Genomic DNA, 21,562 nt, shown 5'->3' with positions numbered 1-21,562 from the left:
TATTGAAAATGCTATCGTCGAAAATTGTTTCGTTATTACATTATGTAAACTGTATATACTATTTCCCAACGTGTCGTTTGATTTACTCCCCTTTTACAAGAGTTTCAGTCTTAGACAATACACTAATTTTTATACCTGCAGATAGTGACATGCCGGGTTTAGTCAAAATCGGATCAATTTTACGAAGTGCTCGTGAAGTTCTCGTGGTCGAATCAAATGGTGAAAGAGCTCTTAGGCTTGCTTTGATATCATGCAATAAAACACATTGTACGAAATAAAGTTACTAAAATACAAAACAATTTACTATTAAACGTTTATTAGTAAGTATGAAAATTATACAAAAGTTTTATAAAATATACAATTGTTAATATACAGTTATAAGGATATAATAATACGAATATAAAGATACACTATAAGTAGGAGATAATTTCATTGATGTACTGTGTCAGCACTGACTAAATACAAAAGACGTCCACTAATAAGTACTTATGTGAATTTATGAGAAACATATATAGATAACTAATTGTGAAATGGTTTAGTCCGTGGAATATATTTGACTACCTTTGCACCAAGTATGAAAACTCAATTTATATATTATTAGGAGCTCAAATGTACGAAATGAATCTGTACAAAGTTCAGTTCGTTTCTAGATTATTAATATTAAACAAATTGTTACTTTTTCTCTCCTATAAAAAGTTCATTTTAATAGTTCAACCTCAAATATATCATAACGTGCAAATAGTTGTAATGAATATTATTTTTAAAAAATCTTTGTTGCAGTTTCATAATTAAATAGAAAAGAAACATAATTAAATTATTACAATACAGTATTACTACTACATATAAACGTAAAAGCGTAACAGAAAATATATATAAAAATGTAAAAATAATAATACGAAGTGAAGATGAAGTAACTTATGAACAAAGTGTACAAAGTTAAAGCATCTCATCTGTTTAGTGATTATGATTACTTATATACATAACCAAGATCTCAGATTACTTTACACAGTATATCAATCTGAGCTTTCTTTGTTCAAGGATTCTTGTTAATACATTTCTCACGCTAAGTGGGACGAATTTATTCTTAACGATGGTGTTAATAGATGTAAGAATATATTTAATAAATCTAAAGATGTTTTAAGACAAATTAGTAGAAAGAAAATACAATATAACTTTATTGTTATCCCTTCACTTCTCAGACATATTTAAAACTTCTTAATTATCACGACCAATCATCAAAATTACATTTGCCATAAGAAAACCTCACTATAAGCATGGTAACGCATAGACTTCCATTGTAAGAAATTTCTTAAATCCCCCTAGACTTTGGGGTTGTCCAAAATTTTATATAATCAACAAGAAAACCATCTTTAATTATATTTTTATGATATATTGAAACAAGTTCTACCAAGAATTGAAGCGTGCATACGGGTAACAAAGTATGATACATTTTGTCACTTCTAAAATACAAGTTTAGTAATATGTAATATTTCATATTACAAAAATTACTATTTTACACCAACAGGTCCCAAACTTCCTGAGACTACGCCGCCAGTCGCATTTCACATTTTCACAACGACACCACTAGGTTATTTTCATTTTTTTTAAATGTAATTCATCACTGGAAATCAACAGCATCACTTATGCTTACAACCATGATCTCCTAGATGAAAATGAACGATATTCCAGACATAGAAATTCCTGTTTTCAGTGTTACTGCAATGTCAACTATTGAAGCTATATTATTAGTGATATCCGGTATTGGAGTTACGAACTCTTTGGGTATTCTTGAAAACTGTTTATGTATCAGTTCAATCAGGGGTAAAAGTGGATCTGGAAAGGTAGCGGGACGCACGCCGTCCCCAGTGCCTATCTTTGCCCATTGTAATTTTTTAGAAAGTGGAAGGACGCGACAGATATTTTCTGGAAGTGAGGGGATGACGTCCTTCGCGTTCCCCTGCACTCTTACCCCTGAGTGCAATGAAAACTATTGAAGCTGCATTATTAGTGATATTTGAGGTTGGATATGCTGACTAGTTACATATACCTGAATACGTTTCGAGTATTAATGCAATGAAAATTACAAATGCTATTCTATTAGTAATATCGTATGCTAGAAATAAGAACTTTTTCTATGCAAATTCGTTATTGGTCATTGGTACAATAAGAGTTATTAAAGGTACACTACATATTAATGATATCTGATACTGAACATAAGGACTGTCAGTTTATATCTGAAAATGTTGTGAGTGTTAACAAATAACTCATAAGAGAAGAAAAGCTATTGAAATAACACTATTATTAATGTCTTGTGTTCTATATAAGGATTATTTCCGTATTTGTGAACACGGTTTGGATATTAGTATTGGATACTAGTGCCGCGAGAATTATTTAAACTACATTAGCATGGAATTCCTGTGTTCAACATAAGAGTTACTTGCATATTCATAAACGGGTTTTCAGTTGTGATTGCATTCATTTATTAAGAAATTTATCTATAACACAATTTACATAATTAACTATAAAATCTGGAATATAATTGTCATAAATGTGTTCTTCTCATCAAGACTATACTTGCAAATTAAACAAGATCAGTAGAAGTGAATGGAAACTTGAGTCCAAGATCTGACTTAAACAAACATAGAAAACCATGTGGAATGAAAAAAATTAATTATATTATTTAGAATATCACGTATACAGAGTATCCGAAAAAGATAGTAAGTTTTCTTTCAAGTTGACCAATACGTGCAAACTAACAAGTAGTGACTGCAAGAAGATTCGTAAAATTTCATATGGAATATCCATCCCTTTCAGTTAAAGGAACCAACCAGGCGATAGAATTTTTTTTTTTTTTAATTTTGAAATAAGCAAAAGTAACATCTACTATTAGCGGTTTCAAACACCAATATTTAATAGAGCTGTTAGCAAATGAAGTAGCTGCAAATTGTTGCCGCAAATCGCTTGAACGATTATAGCAATTTCGCTTATTCTACAATACAAAATTGTATATGTAATTGGCTTGCTTTTCTAAAAGAAAAACTGTAAGGTTGGAATTTCAAACACCGAGTACAACAAAGTCCACACACACAGAACGCATAAAAAAGGAAAAGAAGAAATAGGTAAAAATCAATCACGGACTCCATGTACTCATGTGTGGAACAAAAACAGCTTATTTCTAAACATGTTCAAATTGTACCATGCACTTTTGCTAGGAAGCACACTTCAAATTTCTAGTGTAAGTTTAAGTTAACTTCTATGATTCCAGTGAAATTGTAGATGATATTCTAAATTTTAATCTTTGACAACTCTACTTATATCATTATTCAAGCAGTAATTTTTGTTCTGTTTAAGACATAAATTCAAAACTTCATCTATCACACTTTTTTTTTTACCAGTAGTGTTTTGTAACCTACCAAACAGTTTCTGACCCGTCAATCTCCAAGTAGCTCATATGATAACAAAATACACTCATGACACACATTGGCAAGGTAGCATTGAATACCACTCACAACATGGAAATTCGTCCATTACACTTATACATTCGCCTGATTTTTTGGATATCTTTTCTACTAAGGCCATCTCGTTGTCCAATTTTAACACCTTGAGTCTGTAACAAGATCATATAAAAAGGTTAGTAAACAAAAATTGGCCAAATATCCTTAGAGTATAGCTTTAAAGAAAGCAAATTCATTCTCAAATAAAGTCAAACAACTTCTAGCCTAACATTAGATTCGAGCAATCTTATAAAAAAAAATATAAATGAAAGGAAATCTTTCATTTTAACGTTCTATGATTATGTCCTTTAGGCTAAGGGAGACAGATCATTAAGACAAGTGAATGTTGATGGAAGAATTGGTGGAATGAGAATTTGGGAGGAAACGGGAGTACTCCGAGAAAATCAATGGACAGGATCTTGTCCACCACAAAAGTACTTGCCCAGGGCAGGAATCCCACGCGCTCTACTATTGAGTCACTGTGTCCCCTTAACTTAAAGTGAGATAGATCATAAATACAACGAATGGTGATAGAAACAACGGAGTGAAACAGTGAGGGAATAGGAAACATCCGGACATGACTCGGTCTACGTATACCCACTTGGTTCGTGATTACAAGGACAATTAGCAGCGGAAGCAATTATTGCAACAGAATCATAAATAAAATGTTACGTTTGTTTCAAATAATAAAATAATAGGATTATTGATTTTTTTTAAAAAAAAAATAATATTAACATATCTAATATATCTTAAGTTAGCATGCTATTTTAAACTTGTAAAAGACAAAGTAACCCCGGAAGCTGCCTGAAATGAATTCCATAAATAAGCAATGTTGGAAACACATCTAACAGCAAGGATCGTCTTTTTAAATTCATTAAATCACATAATATTTGTATCCTAAACTTGTAAAGAATACCTAATAAATTATAAAAGCGAGACCACGAAAGACATCGTGGATTGTTACTAGATCGCTCGAATTTTAGTCAACAAATGCCATATTTGCAGTTTCATTTCAGACATTTCCATTTTTTGGGGCCCATTGAGTAGGGTCACGAAATTCACATACATGAAATTCTTGTATTACTCTAAACACTAATTTTCTCTAACCAATCAGATGCTGAAATTCAAAATAAAATCTTATTATGCTCGTGAAAGAAGTTTTATATTCTTTTTTGTAATGTAATGTAAAAATGTTATACTAAATGGCTATTAAATAGGTTGAAACTCTCAGAGCATGAGCGCCCGAAGGGGAGGACAGGGTGGGGCCCGGGTCTCTCCTGGCTCACGAAAATATGTATACGTAACATAGCAAACCACGTATATTAAATAACAGAAATACCAGACTAGTATAGCAACCATGGAGATGCCACCCCGTAGAAAATTTTCTTCGGGCGCCCTTTTCTCAAAGTACAGAATTTCAACACTATTTCTGCATCTGGTTTTACCTTACTTCACTACATACATAAAAGTGAACACGGACATGAACATTAAATGTACATTAGAAATTTTAGAAAAACCCATCCTGAAAGTTCATCTTAATTAAATTAGAAAATTGTTAAACAGATCGTAAGAATTCAGTTTAATATTATTACGAAAACTTCGTCATCAATCAAACATTACTTCAGGACTACTATTAAGTAGCAAACTATAGATTGAGCTCTGTTATTTTCTCTTCTGACAATTCATTACTGTGTTATGAGAGTACAAGGTAAAGAACACAGATAATACAGTAAAGGAAGTTAAAAACTTTTGCGTTATGGTAAATGTGTGGGACCGGCTGCAATTGCCACTTGGGTCATCAACGAATCTATCCAAGAAAATTAAGTACAAAGTTGTTAGCATTTTTATGTAAAATATCAAAATACATCACTATGGCTCCACACCAGAAAAGGCATATATTACGCTGTTAGTCCAGACATGCAACATTTCAGAAAAAATGTTCTCGAAAAAAATACACCATCAATCAGCTGCTTTCGTCAGTCTAGAACATTCTACAAGTATGAACCAGTGTGAGAAAATTTCCAACAATACAAAACTTTCCCTTATTTTCTTTAAGTTAAACTTTCACAAGTTTGTAAATTGTAATTTTCCTTCACTCATGACATAAGTTTTCGTGTTCTCATGAAAATGTCCTATGTTAAATTGAGAATGTCCTTATAGATAAAGAAATTTGACAAATCCTCTAGTTCACCTAAATAATGGACAAATCAGATCATACTTTTGAAAATCATTGCAAGTAAATGTCAATGAAACAAAACCGAAAGAAACGGTCCTGTTTTTTTAGTTTTTATTCTTCTTTTTAAGCGAAGACTTTCAACAATATCGTAGACCTTTACGTTGACGGACCTAGTACCCCTTCTAATTGTCACAGGGACAAGAACTATAACTCGTTGTAAAACTTATGTAACATAGATTCTAACGAGCTAACTTCTGTACCCCTTGTGCCAAATTCGTAGGAAAAAAGATTTTGTTTTTAAAAAATGAAGTTTTTTTGTTTATGGAAAATTTGAGAGACTGGCAAACTGTTACTTATCGAACGCAGGAAAATATATTTTCACCTGTATGCCAGATATTAGGTACAATCGTGTAAAAAATTTTGCAAAACCAAGTTCCGAACATGTTTCCTACGAGAATCACTTTGTACATATTTTTCGAAATATATTTTGGTTACCCTCACGTTGGCAGTCGTAGCGACGTCCCTAATTGTCATAGAAATATAAGCTATATCTCGTTGAAAATCTTATGGAGCATAGATTCCAATGAGGTAACCTTTGTGCCCCCGTACCCAAGCCGTGCCCAACCCGTAAAATAAGAAGATGAATAAAATCAAAAAATTTTAAAAAAACATAAATTTTTAGCAATTTATGGGACTATGGCAAAACAGTTATTTGTCGTATCCAAGAGAAATGTTCTCACATATACACCAGACATTGGTGACCATTGTACAAAAAATGAGGGGCGTATAACAGAGCAAACAATTCGGAACATCGTACCTACGCGAATCATCCTGTATATTTTTCGATGGACTGTCGTCTATTCTGACGTTGGCAGCCTTTGCAACAGCCCCAATTGTCACAGAGACGTCAACTCTATGTCATTGGAAAGCTCAAGGGACAAATTTCAACAAGGTAACGTTTGTGTCTCCTTGGGTCTGGCAAATAACAGTGTTGCTATAGCCCCACAAACTTCGAAAAAGTGTATTTTTCCTGACTTCTTTATTTTCTTCTTCTTCCTCTTTTAGGGGTTGGGCACAGGGACCACAAAATTAACTCGTTGGAATTTGTGTCCCATAAGCTTTCCAACGAGGTATAACATATCTCTGTGACAATTAGAGCAAATTCCCCCTCATTGTGTATTACTTCTTTGAGCACATGTTATAACTGTAAGCACATGCTATTGTTTACAAACACGATTAGAAGCAGACGATACAAGAAAGAAACAGGAAGACGCGAAGCCGGCCCGGAAGAGACCGAAGATGGACGAACCACCTAGAAGTCACCCATAAAAGGGAACCAGGGGAGGACCAAACTATCCCCCATCCTAATGTACGCTCACCCGGCTTGAGACCATACATTCCAATGCCATCTTCGCCACCTCCAGGTGATCCAAAACAGGGCAGCCGCAGCTATAAAGGGACATTTCTGGACACCCGTATCTCACAAATTCACGAGGACCTGGAAATTCCTCTCCTAGCTGAACTATGCCACCTTCATTCCATGAAGTTCTGAACAACAACAGCAAGATCAGAAGATGAACCATCGCCACCCTTGGTACAAGAGAACCGCCCGGGAGAAGATACAGAATATTCAAACCACCGTGAACGCACAGCCATGAAGAACCAAAGGGGTCAGCGACAGTTGCGATCCTTCCAATGACATACGTTTGCCAAAATAAATGCCAAGTAACAATTCAGACAGAAGAGAAGGGCTCTTTCCCGAAACTTCTCACCTGAACTCGTCAAGAAATCTCAACGGCGCAACCAAACTATCAGTTCACAACTGATGAACTAATCTACAGCACCTACTTCTGACGTCGCACTGGACAAGGGAATTTCTTGATCCCAATTTTTATAATCAAATTGGTGAAGGGCTAATCCCGGATTATTATTGACTCTACCAAAAGAACATTTCAATATATTTAATCTCAATCCTTAGTTTTCTACTAAAATTTAAAGTGATAGAAATTCCCTACAACTTCCGGTTTCTATCTGTATAGAACAAAAACAATTAGAGATGGTGAAGGGCGGTTTGCTGGAATCGAATTACCGTTCTAAGAATGGGTACCATCTTCTCTTTTAACTCTCTATTCTAATCAGAAATGGGATAAATCAACTACTTCCGGTTTCAGCATTGATCGTTATAGAATGAAAATTGTAATGGATAGAGAGAAGCTTCTTGTGCCGTCAATTAAACGTCCGAAGAATATATTTATTCTACGCTTCGATCTCTAGTAAAACGGGAAAAGGTAGAATTCTGTTACCACTTCCGGTTTTAATATTAATTGAAAAAATATTATGTCATACAAACCAAACAACTTCACATGGTGTACACTGTTAATCGTTTCTAACTACAGTAATAATCCCAATTTTTGTCTGTCGTTATCTCTTAAATTGACCATCATTTGTACAGAATTTCCTTTCAATAAATGCAATCTACAAGGAAATAAGTCTAGATTGTAATAGCAGTTATACACTAACACTATTTTCTCATACCTTAGGAACAATTGTTGGTTTCCCATTTTTGGAGAATGCATGTGAAGAGTAATGCATGACACTGTTGTAGTCGTAAGTGACTCCTAAGTCATCCACGGCACTTCGAGGAAATTTCTTGAAATTCTCCTGGCGACCTAATGAAGCCAAGAAAAAATTAACAGTGCGTTGAACAGCAAGTTTTCACTCCTTACTATCAATTTAAACAAAATAAGTTTACTTTTCGAGATTCCTATTATATTACAAAGATATAAATTCGTATGACAATACACCCTGTTGGGGTTAAAAGTTCCCTTCAACATTTCTATAACATCACAACAATAGTTTATGGTAGATGTAATTAAAACAAGTTCTTGAAATTAAATAATTTTGAGTAGTGTTGGACACTTTAACAATTTTTTACCATATTTCCAGGACGATTTGAGATATAAAATACCTGTAAACAGCATTATGATCTTCACATATCGCACCTTCTCGAGAAAAGTAACACAACACAAAAAACCTAAAGGTCCAAGTTCGTATCCCTCGTGAGAAAAATGACATAACACGAAATTTGTCATTTTTGTCCCAATACACTCCGATTTTGGGATACTTTTAAAGCTGTATTTACAACACTTTTACACATAAAAGAAAAAAACATTGTGATTATAAAATAACTTTAAAAAGTTACGAGTTACGTCATTTTTCTCGCGAGGGATACTAACTTGGACCTTTAGGTTTTTTTGACTTGTGTCACTTTTCTCGAGAAGGTGCGATATATATTGAAAGGCATCTATGCCATTAGACGGGAGGCTTACCCAAGTAGTTAATCGAAATAAAGTTGTTTGAAAAAAGTAAAATTTTCAATCCCTTGTAACTTTGTTCCTATTCATTCTATCTTTCTTACAGAATTAAACACTAAAGTATTTTAAATGTACGTTGACCAGCCCGTATCACTTGCGTTATTACTGCTGTAGAAGTTACCAAAATTTGTTAACACTGTATAAAATTATTTCTCCTTTCAATGTTGCTCACCATAGAGCAAACACGGAACGAGATAGCGAGAAGCAGTCTTTTCCAATCGATTCAGGGTCCCAGCAATAGATTCAATTTCATCCGTTAACCTTCTGTTCAAACAGGAAGTGGTAGAAATCAACTGTTTCCGCTTTCAACGTTGTTTGCCATAAAACGAAGACTTCAATAGATAGCATGAAGTATTTGTTTTTACAGGAATTAGTACATTGCGAAAAATCAGTATAAAGGAAGTAAATGGGGTGATATAATTAGTGTATAGAATTAAAATTGAAATGAAATATTTTCACCCATACAAGCAACAGAGCCTGGTGAAACCACCTTGAGGTTTAAATGGTTAAGAGTGAGCAGAAGTGGATTAAGAACGGAGCTTCTTCGTGGCTAAGCAGTTAGCGTACGCGCCTTTGTCGTGGGAGGCCCGGATTCGATTCCCGGCGGGAGCTCATGTGGTTCGGATTCCACGTTAATCAGTAGGTCCACGTCTTATATAGCCTCGCTGCTGAACGGGACGTTAAACTCAAAATCAACTCAACTGGATAAAGAACTACGATTTGGCTTGGACCATAAACAATTCTCATTACATATTTCGGATCTATGGAAGTTCATTTTAATGGTTCAGTAGTTCAATGTATTAATGATGAAAAAATTAAATGAATTATTCTAGTTTTACGTCTCATGGTTATGTCAGTTAGGCTAAAGGAGACGATGATGATGAGAAATGAATGGAATGGTGGAGTGAATAAAGTGGGAGGAAAAGGGACAATCCCGAGAAAACCCACGCACACGGGGTCTGTCCACCACAATATTCACTTAGAGCGAGCTAGGATCGAACCAGGGACCCCATGCACCAGAGGTGAACGCTCTAGCATTGAGCCACCGCAGTTTCTTAAATTAATGATTCATTAATGCAGCTCTATAAATAGAAGCTTCATGAAGCATATTAAAGTTGTGATCTATTTTATTAATTACCCACTTCATTGTAATGTTTTCAATTATTAGCGTAATAAATTATAAATTTAATATGCCTTATGAAGCTTCCATTGGTACATCTGTAACTGTAGCAGATCTGTAACTTCCACTGAACTATTTTGTAATTTTTTTTAAAATCAAACCAAGAAAAGTCTTCATAGACTCGAGTGTCTATTTAATATAAAGTGTTTATGGCTCGCTTTAAATCGAACTTATTGATTCATACTAGCTATACCACCCACCATTTCTTCTAAAGTTCTTCCCTTGCTCATTGGACAATTTAATTTACCTTTCTGAATATTGTCCCATTGTACGGTGACGTATCTATCTCTTTCCGATCTGTTCTGTTCATGAAGAAATCCAGCAGAATGCATGAGTTCATGGATAACTGTTCCTGTTTTATGTAAACAGCCAGGACTCTGGAGATTTACTTCTTGGGCTCCACCAGTACGCCCTACAGACGACCAACAACCAGACTTTCCTCTTACGATCTTCAAATAGTCTCTTTCCTTCTTACGAGGAACAAATCGGACACAAGTTGTTTTTCTAAAAGCTTCAAATGCCTTCTTGATTATAGATAACTCTGAAGAGGCTGCAGGAGTAATTTAAAAAATATCCATAAGTTATTCATTTATTTAACAAAGGTCCAGACAGTTCTACGAGCTACTTAATACATGAATAATTAATAATAACCTATAAGAGCAACAGTATTGGAAAAGAGAGGTGAAGGAAGTCAAAGTTATATATTTAAAGGTACCATATTGGCTTTACAGGGATGAACTGGGTTTTATAAATATCACGATAGTACAGATATTGTGAAGATATCATACCAATTACTCGGAAAGAAGAATATTTTTCCATTTATAGATGTCTATGAACATATAATGGCTATAACCACATATGATTTTAACTTTAACGTAACACATAATTTTGAAATAAAGATACTTCATACAAAAATGTATTAGTTTGGTGTTTGATTACAGAAGTCAGCCACGATTCTCCGGCGAGCTATAATCTGATGTTAGCCAACCTCACACGAGTTTTGCAAAGTTATTACCAAAATAGATTCACAAGAAATGCGAATTATTTTCTATGTTATTCCAGGAAAAGAATACAAGGAAATATCATTCAAGGAAATTGGGGCTACTTTTTTTAAAAAAAAAATCTCCGCTAAACCACTAGGGAAGGAACAGAGAGACGAAGAAACAGGGATAAAGTAAAATTAGTCATTGGACGTCTCCCACGCTCATAGACAGAATACCATTCAATCGTAGAATAGCGAGCTTTAAAACATACGTATGTGTAGAGAGCAACTAAATCTTCCGTCAAGTGTAAACTATGTGATGTATGTAATGCGACTTTTCCAGGCACTGATCTCCAAATTTCAGTGAACAGTTCAGCAATCGTAGCACACACCTTTCACAAACTGCATGATTCTTGTCAACATGATCAACAAGGTGGTCTGCCGCCAGGGACGTGCCGTAGAAAATCAGCGCCCGGGGCGAGAATATACTACGGCGCCCCCATACATATATTCCAAGCAATTTTTCCTATCTTTTTCCTTTTTTCTCCCGAGTTTTTCGCCCCCCTTACTTCTGCGCCCGGGGCCGTCGCCCCGCTCTCCCCCCCCCCCAAGGCACGGCCCTGTCTGCCGCCATGGATTTTCATGCTGGCTGCCCTGCTCTACCGTATACGTTGGTAAGTCAATCTTAAACTATCTGCACACAACCATCACTTATAAAGTTCCCACTGCAATCTTTCTTCTTTTGACGATGAACTTGAGGCTCTATTATCTTTCTACCTGGAGAAATAGAATCACATTACTTGGCGCGGACTGTTTGATTGCACTCGGTATGTGTTCACCCTAGCTACTCCATACTGGTAAAACACTTGAACGGTACAGCATATTTATGGATGTAGGAGGTTGGGTAACGTCCAGTAAAGAGCTTCGTATTGTCTCCGTTTCTTTATCTCACGTCAGATGATTCTCCCCTGCTGGCTTTGCGGAGGTGGGAAGAAAATACGTAGTTTTCGCATATCCATTTTATTTTCGTTACCAAAATATACTTTTTGGCGGGACGCCACAAAAAAGGAGTGCGCAACCGGTGTTTGTACACTTACCCAGCGCGCCAGTCAACCAATGAGGATTTACCTGTTGGTACTCAAGAAACTATTGAAAAAGAAAGCATCAGTTAGGATGCCCATCCACCGGTTTCGAACCTAAAATGTTCCGATTACGAACAACATTAGCCATTGTTCTACTGAAATGGAAATGCTTTCAACAATACAAGTCTAAAACTCATATACTGTATTTATAAATAAGATAAAGTGAAGTATATCAAGGAAATAAGAAAACGAAGTAGAAATAATATCCTGTGTCAACGTGATGAAATCATTTACTATAAAGTGAAACATACTATAAAGTAATGCCAAATCTGTCCCTCGATTATCATTATATTTCTGGAATAATAAAATAAACTGACAAAAATCAAATGTCAACCTGTGGAAAGATACTGGGAGGCTAATAATTCGTGGACTCGTATTGTGCTGAGTCTCAAAGTGAAGAGCTTGAAATAAACAAACCAGAAATCAGTCGAACAACGCTCTCAGATAGAGTTATTTTAGGTTGAAATTAAGAAATTCTGCTAATATTGCCACAGTGATTTCAGAGCATACTGGGATTACCTATACACAGCACCGCATCAGGATTGACGTTTGGGGTCAGACAATTACTGCATAGCGTGCTGTTGCCAAACCTGTACTGAGAAAGTCAGTTTTTGAAAGATGAATATTGTGTGTTGATAAGGCACTCGCTTAATTATAAAGGTAACCAAGAAGGTTCTGTCGTTCTTTCACCCGCCACCCTCGAACATCGATATGTCAACTAAGACGTACCTGGAAGATCAAAAATAGTCCCCATCAGCATCGACGACCTTCTGCCAATGTTCTGGAAGGCCATGGATTCCATCGCGATAGAACTTGGTGGGCCATGAAGCGAAGAATGTATCAAGTGCATTTTCCATCTCTACTAGGGATTTGAACTGGCGTCCTCTAAGGAATAGAACAGGTTATAATCGGATGATGCAATGTCCGGGGAGTATGGCGGATGCAATAGTGTTTCGCATCTAAGGCGCAGAATGGTGTCCCGGGTCATCCTAGACACATGGGGCTTAGCGTTAAGCTGTAACAGGATGACCCCTTTGCGATTGAGAAGTATTGGCTCCAGAATTTTGAGTTTTTCTTCAACACGGCTCAACTGCTGACAGTACACAGTTGCATTGATGCTCTGACCACCTGGTAGCAGTTCCCGATGCACGATGCCAGAGCAGTCCACTAAACACAAGGAGGACCTTCTTCTGCTGCAGTGTTGGTTTCGGCTGTTTTGGAACCGGTTCATGGGATGCTATCTAATGATGATGGTGCCGTAGAGCTTTGTACAGGGCCCATTTCTCATCACATGTCAACACCCTGTCCAGAAATGGCTCCTCCCTCAGACGAGGCAGCAAAGAAACACAGATGTCTGCTCGCATTGCCTTTTGGCTGAAATCAAATCATGTGAGACCCATCGACCCAACTTGTAGTGCTTCACAAGCTAATGGAGGTGCCGCCGAATGGTTTCTCCAATCATACTAAATTGTAGTCCCAGTTCCTCACATGTCTGGCCATTGTTCGTCTCAATTGCTGTTCATTTAGTACATATGTTGGTCTTCCGACACGTGGTTCATCTTCGAGTGTTTCATCACCGTCCTTAAACTTGTTAAACCACCGCTGTACTGTCCGCATAGTCACGATATCCTTACTGGCATATCTTCTGGCCCGCTGCAGTGGCGTTTAAACCCAGTTTGAACTCGTGCAGTATACACGCCCTTATGACTCTCTGGAGGTTCCATGTTCACTCTATCCTTACGCAAGTTCACGGTGTAAGTGAACTGCCACAACCAGGTAATATGTTGGATATACCTACACCAACAACTGACCTTCGCCTTATCTCCATTCGCATTCAACTCATGGTAGAGGGCCAATTGAACATAGACCTCCATAGAAGCTACTGAACTTTCTTGGTTACATTTATAAGAACACGCAGTATGCTGTACACAGTGGAACTAGACAATCTAGGTGGAAATTATCTGACAGAAGGAATCAAGGACATTATAGTATTGTAAGCTTTCATTGTGTGAGTAATGAGTAAAGCTAATGGAGGATATGTGCAGTATAATAATGTGAATAATGTAGATATTTGGTTAACGGAATTTGGTTTTACGTCTCAAGGGCTCTTACGTGTCACTAGGCTAAAGTAGAAGGATGATTCTTAGAATTCTCCGATTTCGCTGACAGTTTGTGTCCACTACTTTTTCCAGTGAAATTCAACATTTTTTTCCAAAATTGTTGAGAAAAGAGTGTGTGAGAAAACATGAGAACCATAAGAAAATCCTAGGGATGGTACCGAGACCGAGACGGACTTTTATATACCGAGACCGAGACGGAGTTTTACATACCGAGACGAGACCGAGACCGAGACCGAGACTGAATTTTTTCACTCGAGACGAGATCGAGACCGAGACCGCTACTTATCAACCGAGACGAGACCGAGACTGTATGAAGTCTCGTCTCGTCTCGTCTCGATACCATCCCTAGAAAATCTACAAATATATTTTCCATTATATAGTCCAAATGCTCGAGACTGAACCACGAAGCTTGTACCACACGAAACGAATGGTGCCACTTTAGATAGAGCTCCCTCGTGGCTATATACAGCTAGTGTATGCGCTTTTGACGCAGGAAACCCGGTCTGGATTCCCGTTGGGAACTCATGTGATTTGGATCCGACGTTAAGTTGTAGATCCATGACACCAGCCTTGATGCTGAAAAGGGACAGTAAACTACACCCAATTAACCAAAGTGCCATTAAGCTACCACATTCTATTTGATTGTCTATGGGTAGATAACATGGAAGACGTACTGCACCATCATAAATTACCAAGGGCTGGCTGATATTTGCTGTCAGTTACTTTATTCTGTTTTATATATATGAGTGCCACCTGATCCTAATATGTTTATTCGAATACATATCCCCAAAGTGAGATTACGAATGAAATTAAGCAAGATAGAATATTCGAGACGAAACATAGCTCTTCCAATAGAAACACGTACATTTTTTGAGACGAAACATTATCTTCACAATATATAGTATTTTTCAGAGGCGAGTTAATCTCAACTCTTGTCCCGTGCACATTTCTACCCCAAGGTCCGTCGTTTTTTTATTATCCTCAAATCTTCTTGCCCAGTCAATCTTAAACGTCTTTGCATTATTAATAATGTAATATTAATATTTAAAAGTATATCTATATTTTGAGTATATAAAACGATTATCATGCCTGTTGTTCTGCATGGTTGCGAAACATGGTCGCTTACTCTGAGGGAAGAACATAGACTGAAAGTATTTGAGAACAGGATTCTGAGAAGAATATTCGGACCCAAGAGGAACGAGAATGGGGAATGGCGAAAGCTTCATAACGAGGAACTACATAGTTTATACGGTTTACCCAACATTGTTAGGGTCGTCAAGTCTAGGAGGTTTAGGTGGGCAGGACATGTAGCTAGAATGGAAGAAAGTAGAAACGCTTTCAAAGTCTTGACTTGTAGACCCATCGGAAAACGACCATTAGGAAGACCTAGGCGTAGATGGGAGGATAATATTAAGATGGATCTCGCAGAGATAGGAATACAAAGTAGAAATTGGATCCAATTAGCTAAGGATAGAAGTCAGTGGAGAGCTTTTGTGAACGCGGCACTGAACCTCCGGGTTCCATAGGCCATAGAGTTACTTAGTTAGTTAGTTATATCTATATTTTGAATTTATGCGTTGTGTAACACTTTATAGTTAGCCCATTAGTTTATTTAGTTTTGAACTTAATGTTTTCCTTAAAAATAATATAGATCTAAGCTTGCATCCATTTCTACGAGTTAGTAACAGAGCTATCACATAAATTCATTACGCAAAGTTATTATTTTATATTTTGTAACTTGAAATTATACGAATAATTTTACTAAGTTTATTAGTTTGTATATTTACTTCCTAGTCTTCACTGCAAACATATGGTTAGAGGGAGAGAAAATCGAAGACGTTAAGACGTTAAGTCCCCTATTTAGGAAGTCTGATATCCTTGGGCGGAAGAAGTGAAAAAGACTTAAGTTCCAGAATAGCGCAGGCTAAATAAGCATTCAATAGGAAAAGAGGACTGGTAACATCAAGTAACGTGTCATTAGACGTTCGAAAACGATTTATTAAGAACATGGAATGTGCCGCTTTACGGATCATAGACGTAGACATTGAGAAAAGATGAAATATCCAAGCCGGAAGCATTTGAAATGTGGTGTTGGCGCAAAATGCTGCGCATGTCATGGACCGAAAAAGGAATGAAGATGTACTGAAAGAAGCTAATGAAGGATGACAGATCATGAAGATAATAAGAAAAAAAGACGCAGCAATCTTGGTCGTCTTATTTGGCACTCCGATTACATCACCGTGTTGATAGAAGGAAAGGCAGAAGGAAAACCAGGAAGAGGAAGATAAAGGGTAGAATATCTAGATGCAGTTATAAAGAAGAAACCTTATCAAAGTATAAAACAGCTCTTCTAAGGGAGAGAAAAGTTTTAAAATTTCCATGTTGCCCACCAACCTATGGTTGAGGTGAGGAAGAAAAAGAAGTATTCACTGAATGTAATATAAAAAACAACAGAAATAATAATTTTATATGATTAAAATATTCAGTTTAAATTTTCCGACCCTTACTAAAAGGTAAATTCAGGAAATGTTAGCGTCTCTGCAAATATTAGTCATTTACAGGCACTCTGCCTTAAGTAATTAAATCAACTGCTAATTTTACTTTGTAACGTACATGATACTCTGTATCTTGATAATGTCAAATCATAAATTCAGGTATTATGTTTATTGATATAGCTGCTGGAAACGTAATAAATAGATAATTTAAGTTATTACTTACTGAAGTCTTTACTAATAGTGTAAGGGATAGTTCCTCTAGGCCACCTGGCACTCTCTGCCTTAATCCCGTTCCTTCCTGTAGGGAACAGAAGATCTCCTTCCAAATAATAACCCATTTCTTCAGGATTCATTTTGCTCTCAGGTGTCCAGGCCGCTACTTTTTCTCCTGTAATTGACATGTTCAGTGTTGTATTATACGGTATATAAGACCTTCATGTGAAACTGGCAGCGATATTATAAATAGCTTACTCTGGGCAATAGACTCTACAAGAGGAGAAACGGAAAACAAAGGTATTTGAAATGTGGTACTATAGAAGGATGTTGATTATTAGATGGATGGACAAAATGTCAAATAAAAGAGTATTGAAAATGGTAGAGTTGAAAAGAGTATATTGAAGAATGATTCTCAAAGATTAAGGAAATGGCAGGATGGGAAAATACCTAGAAGTCCGTGATTGAAGTATGCGGACCAAATAGCCTTTTATACGGTGCAAGATAGAAAAAGCACATGAAAATGAAACGTCTGACTCAGTATAGAGAAAAATGTAAAGCTGAGTCAAACCAGTTGAATGTGACTGAAGTGCGTGAATCAAATAATGAATCAAATACGTATATGGTCCAAGTAAGAAAAATTATATGAAAATGAAAAGTTTGGCTCAGTATACAGAAAAATGTAACGCTGAGTCAAACCAGTTGAAAGCAATTAAAGTATGCGAACCAAATACCCTATATATGGTGCAAGGAAAAATAAGGGCATGAAAATGAGAAGTCTGGCTCAGTGTAGAGAAAAATGTAAAGCTGAGTCAAACTAGTTGAAAGTGACTGAAGTATGGAAACCAAATAGCCTACTAAATGGTGCAAGAAAGAAGAGTACGTGGAAATGAAAAGTCTGACTCAGTATAGAGAAAAATGTAAAACTGAGTCAAACCAGTTGAAAGTGACTGAAGTGCGTGAACCAAAGAACGTAATACGTATATGGTCCAAGTAAGAAAAATTATATGGAAATGAAAAATTTAGCTCAGTATACAGAAAAATGTAACGCTAAGTCAAACCAGTTGAAAGCAATTAAAGTATACGAACCAAATACCTTATACAGTACAACCCCTCAAATCCGAACCCCGGAAATCCGAAAACCCGGCAAATCCGAACACGTTCTCAGGAGAAAAAAATAACTACAGCTGGAAAATGAAAAAAAAAGATTTAATCACACAAATTTAGTGTTTTTTAAGGTTTTAACATTTTTATACTTAATGCTTATTCTAAATCATTATCTACTTATATTCTTACAAGAAGTTATAGATATGCGACAATCATTTTGGACATGAGTGTACACCCGCCAGTCAAGGTCACTGCCCTTTCGACCACTGGGCCACCCTGTCTAACCTCAGTCGTTGTTTTACCGCCAATTCAGTGACGAAATAAGTACGTAATATTATTTTCCAGGTAATCCGAACCCCTCGAAATCCGAACAGGCTTCAGCCCCAATTAGTTCGGATTTGAGGGGTTGTACTGTATATGGTCCAAGGAAAAATAAGGACATGGAAATGAGAAGTCTGGCTCAGTGTAGAGAAGAATGTAAAGCTGAGTCAAAGCTGTTGAAACCGAATGAAGTACCTGAACCAAATAGCTTAATACATGATGCAAGGAAGAAAGAGTTCATGGAAATGAAAAATCTGGCTCAGTATAGAGAAAAGTGTAAATCAAACTAGCTGAAAGATTGCTGCCTTGAGAAGAAACTCTAAAATATTATAAAATAACTAATTGTAACTAATAACTATTATATCTAGTTAAAATACTTAATTGAATCATTTTTGTATTTATTCTCAGGATTTCCAAAGGATGAGTAGATACATTTGTTGACCATTGGTAGTAGAATTTCAGAAAATACTTCTTTGATTTATTGACATAAAGAATCAACAGTTTATTTTCTAGCATTTCTTAGTCTCTTTTCTACTCAAGATTTGAAATATAATTGTTGTCCAACAATTTAATTCTTAGAATGACTCTATCAATAGGACAAATTTGTTAACCTTTGCGCCATTCACTTTTAGATGAGATTATTAGCTCCGTTCTTCTTATAAACAAAAGCTTAGTTAAGAACTATAACTGTCTTGTTTACTGTTGAATTGCAGTTCAATTTTCTATCTTACTTTATTTTCTCCTTTCTAGTATAACCTGACCAGGATAGCTGTGCGGTTTTGGGAGGATGGCGCTGCTGTCGTGTTTACATCAGTTTCTTGGCAAGCGCGGTGGGACAGGGGAGCGGAGAGTTTCACTTTGCAATGTATCCAACGTTTTTTTAAAGTTGCAGTTTAGATGTTGTGCATAGTCTAATCTCTTTACGCTTAATAAAAAACGCAGTAACTTATGTATGTATTGTAGTGAACCATCCCTGAAGTAATGCAGATGTATTGTGAATAGTGATTTATGAATGGAAATTACCAACTTAAGAACTACATAGCACAGTTGACAATTCAGTGAGCTGCTACCGTGTATTAAGCAGATTGTATAAAAATTGATTACGTTTTATTCGATTTCATTATAAAACAGTAGCAGCCTGTAAAAAGCAGGCATGACAATGTCAGTGGCTAAAAGGTTAATTTTGGGTTGATAGCTTAGAGTTTTGCGCAATATCTTGTAACTGTAAGTTTAAATCAAGTTAAGGTTAAGGCTCATGATGCTGCTGTTAAGTGTATGTTTATCGATTGACAAATAAATTATTTTTTCGAGTTTTAGCCAGGGAGGAATCTCAAAACGTTTCCTCTCGAGAACTGTGAAAGTCCTTTCCGCTGGTCTATTGGCCAGCGCATGTGCTTTTATTGTATGTGGTTCTGGGTTTAATTCCCATTGAGAAAACAAAATTTAATTTTACAATCCTTCACTCTCATTAATCATCTGTCTCCTCTAGCATAAACAACGTAGTCATGGGACGTTAAAATAAAGAAATTTCATTTTTTTTTTTTTTTTTTTTTTTTTTTGTTCAAGAAATGTGAACCCTTTGGGGGAAAAGGAGGTGAAGAAATTTTTCCTTTATTTTTTTAAAGATTTATGGGATTGGATAACTTGCCTTTAGGGATTGATTTGTATATACAATTTGGTTCAGTGCACCCTTCTTTTAGGGTCATTATAGAAATCCAGCCCTTTGGTAGAGTTCGAATAAAAGTATTGATAAAACATCAGCGTATGGGTAGTGTAAAAGTAAGTATCATTGCTTCAGCACACAATAAATTTTATTTATGAGGGAAGAAATTACCTCTGGACTAACTCTGAATTTCTCTAAGGTTTTAGCTATCAGGTCACAAAGAATTAAATCTACTAACTGTTTTCACACACAATATAATTTTGAAACTTGGGAGTCTAGTGTTATATTTGTGTCTGTAGTATATAATAATGCTGATACGTTATTCTGTTGAACATCTTAAAGGTATTTGTCGATTGACTTCAGAGGACTGAGTTTAGCCCGTAAACACAAGTTGCCTATAGTTCAAAAATATCAGATGTACGGTCTTGTTTAATAAAACCTGCTCCTCCCTGTCCTCTATCTGAAAAGTCCTATATTGTTATTCACATATGAAATTCAAAGGCAAACTCAATCGTCTTTATTCAGTTGTATTTTTATTTCAAGTGTAAGTATTAAAATGCGCTACGCATGGTTGCAAGAGGTTGGGAGGCTTACTGAACTGACATATCTAACATTGGCACTCATCTTCTTTATAAATTGATGTAAGAAACGGCCTATTGATTTCCAGCCAATTACTTCATCACCGGTATCTTTGAGCAATGAGATAACAATGGAATACAAACTTCGTTCTTTTCAAACTTGATACTTTGAAAAACTTATGAAAGTGGTTTTGTTATTCAAATACATATTCGCTCTAATCAATTTCAAAGTAACATTAATCTTAGAATAACGTAATGGCTGTAAGAGTTACCCTGAAAATGTATTTTGTATGTTTTCTTTTTTACGTAATTCAGAGATTTTGTCTGAATTTTACTGGAGTTATAAGGAACCTTCAATTATCAGGCACCCCATTTTAATGGCTCCCCCTTCGCCGTCAATGCAACACTTCTAACCGTCTCCCCAGGAGTCCTGGGTCCACCCCTGATTGAGATGGTACATAAAAATAACTTTGTCTAATCTCTGTCATTATTTAGCATGGTTTAGTATTTTTTTTAAAAAAAAAACGATATTTCTGCCACATTTTGAAAACTTTATTTGAAAGTTCTCAAAACGTGGCAGAAATATCTTTTTTTTAAAAAAAAAAAATACTAAACCATGCTAAATAGTGACAGAGATTAGACAAAATTATCTTTATGTACCATCTCAATCAGGGGGTGGAACCAGGACCCCTGGGGAGACGGTTAGGAGTGTGGTGG

At 36.0% G+C, this 21,562-nt stretch overlaps 1 protein-coding gene across 1 annotated transcript in view; it reads right to left on the bottom strand.

The window, feature by feature from the left end:
- Positions 1 to 305: 305 nt before the first annotated feature.
- LOC145692898 (hatching enzyme 1.2-like) overlaps positions 306 to 21,562 on the bottom strand; it is a 33,765-nt gene continuing 12,508 nt past the window's right edge. The window contains exons 3-6 of the mRNA XM_081768453.1: positions 17,187 to 17,351; positions 10,472 to 10,774; positions 8,206 to 8,339; positions 306 to 3,607 (exon numbers count right to left, since the gene is read on the bottom strand). Coding sequence (XP_081624579.1) covers positions 3,506 to 3,607; positions 8,206 to 8,339; positions 10,472 to 10,774; positions 17,187 to 17,351 — 704 coding nt within the window. The 3' untranslated portion in view covers positions 306 to 3,505. The remainder of the gene's footprint in view (positions 3,608 to 8,205; positions 8,340 to 10,471; positions 10,775 to 17,186; positions 17,352 to 21,562) is intronic.

The sequence above is a fragment of the Thermobia domestica genome, chromosome 8 (genome assembly GCF_964235325.1).
Source record: "Thermobia domestica chromosome 8, izTheDome1.hap1.1, whole genome shotgun sequence".
NCBI classification, from domain to species: domain Eukaryota; kingdom Metazoa; phylum Arthropoda; class Insecta; order Zygentoma; family Lepismatidae; genus Thermobia; species Thermobia domestica.
The sequence above is the reverse complement of the archived record's forward strand: the minus strand, read 5'-3'. Positions and strand labels throughout refer to the sequence as shown.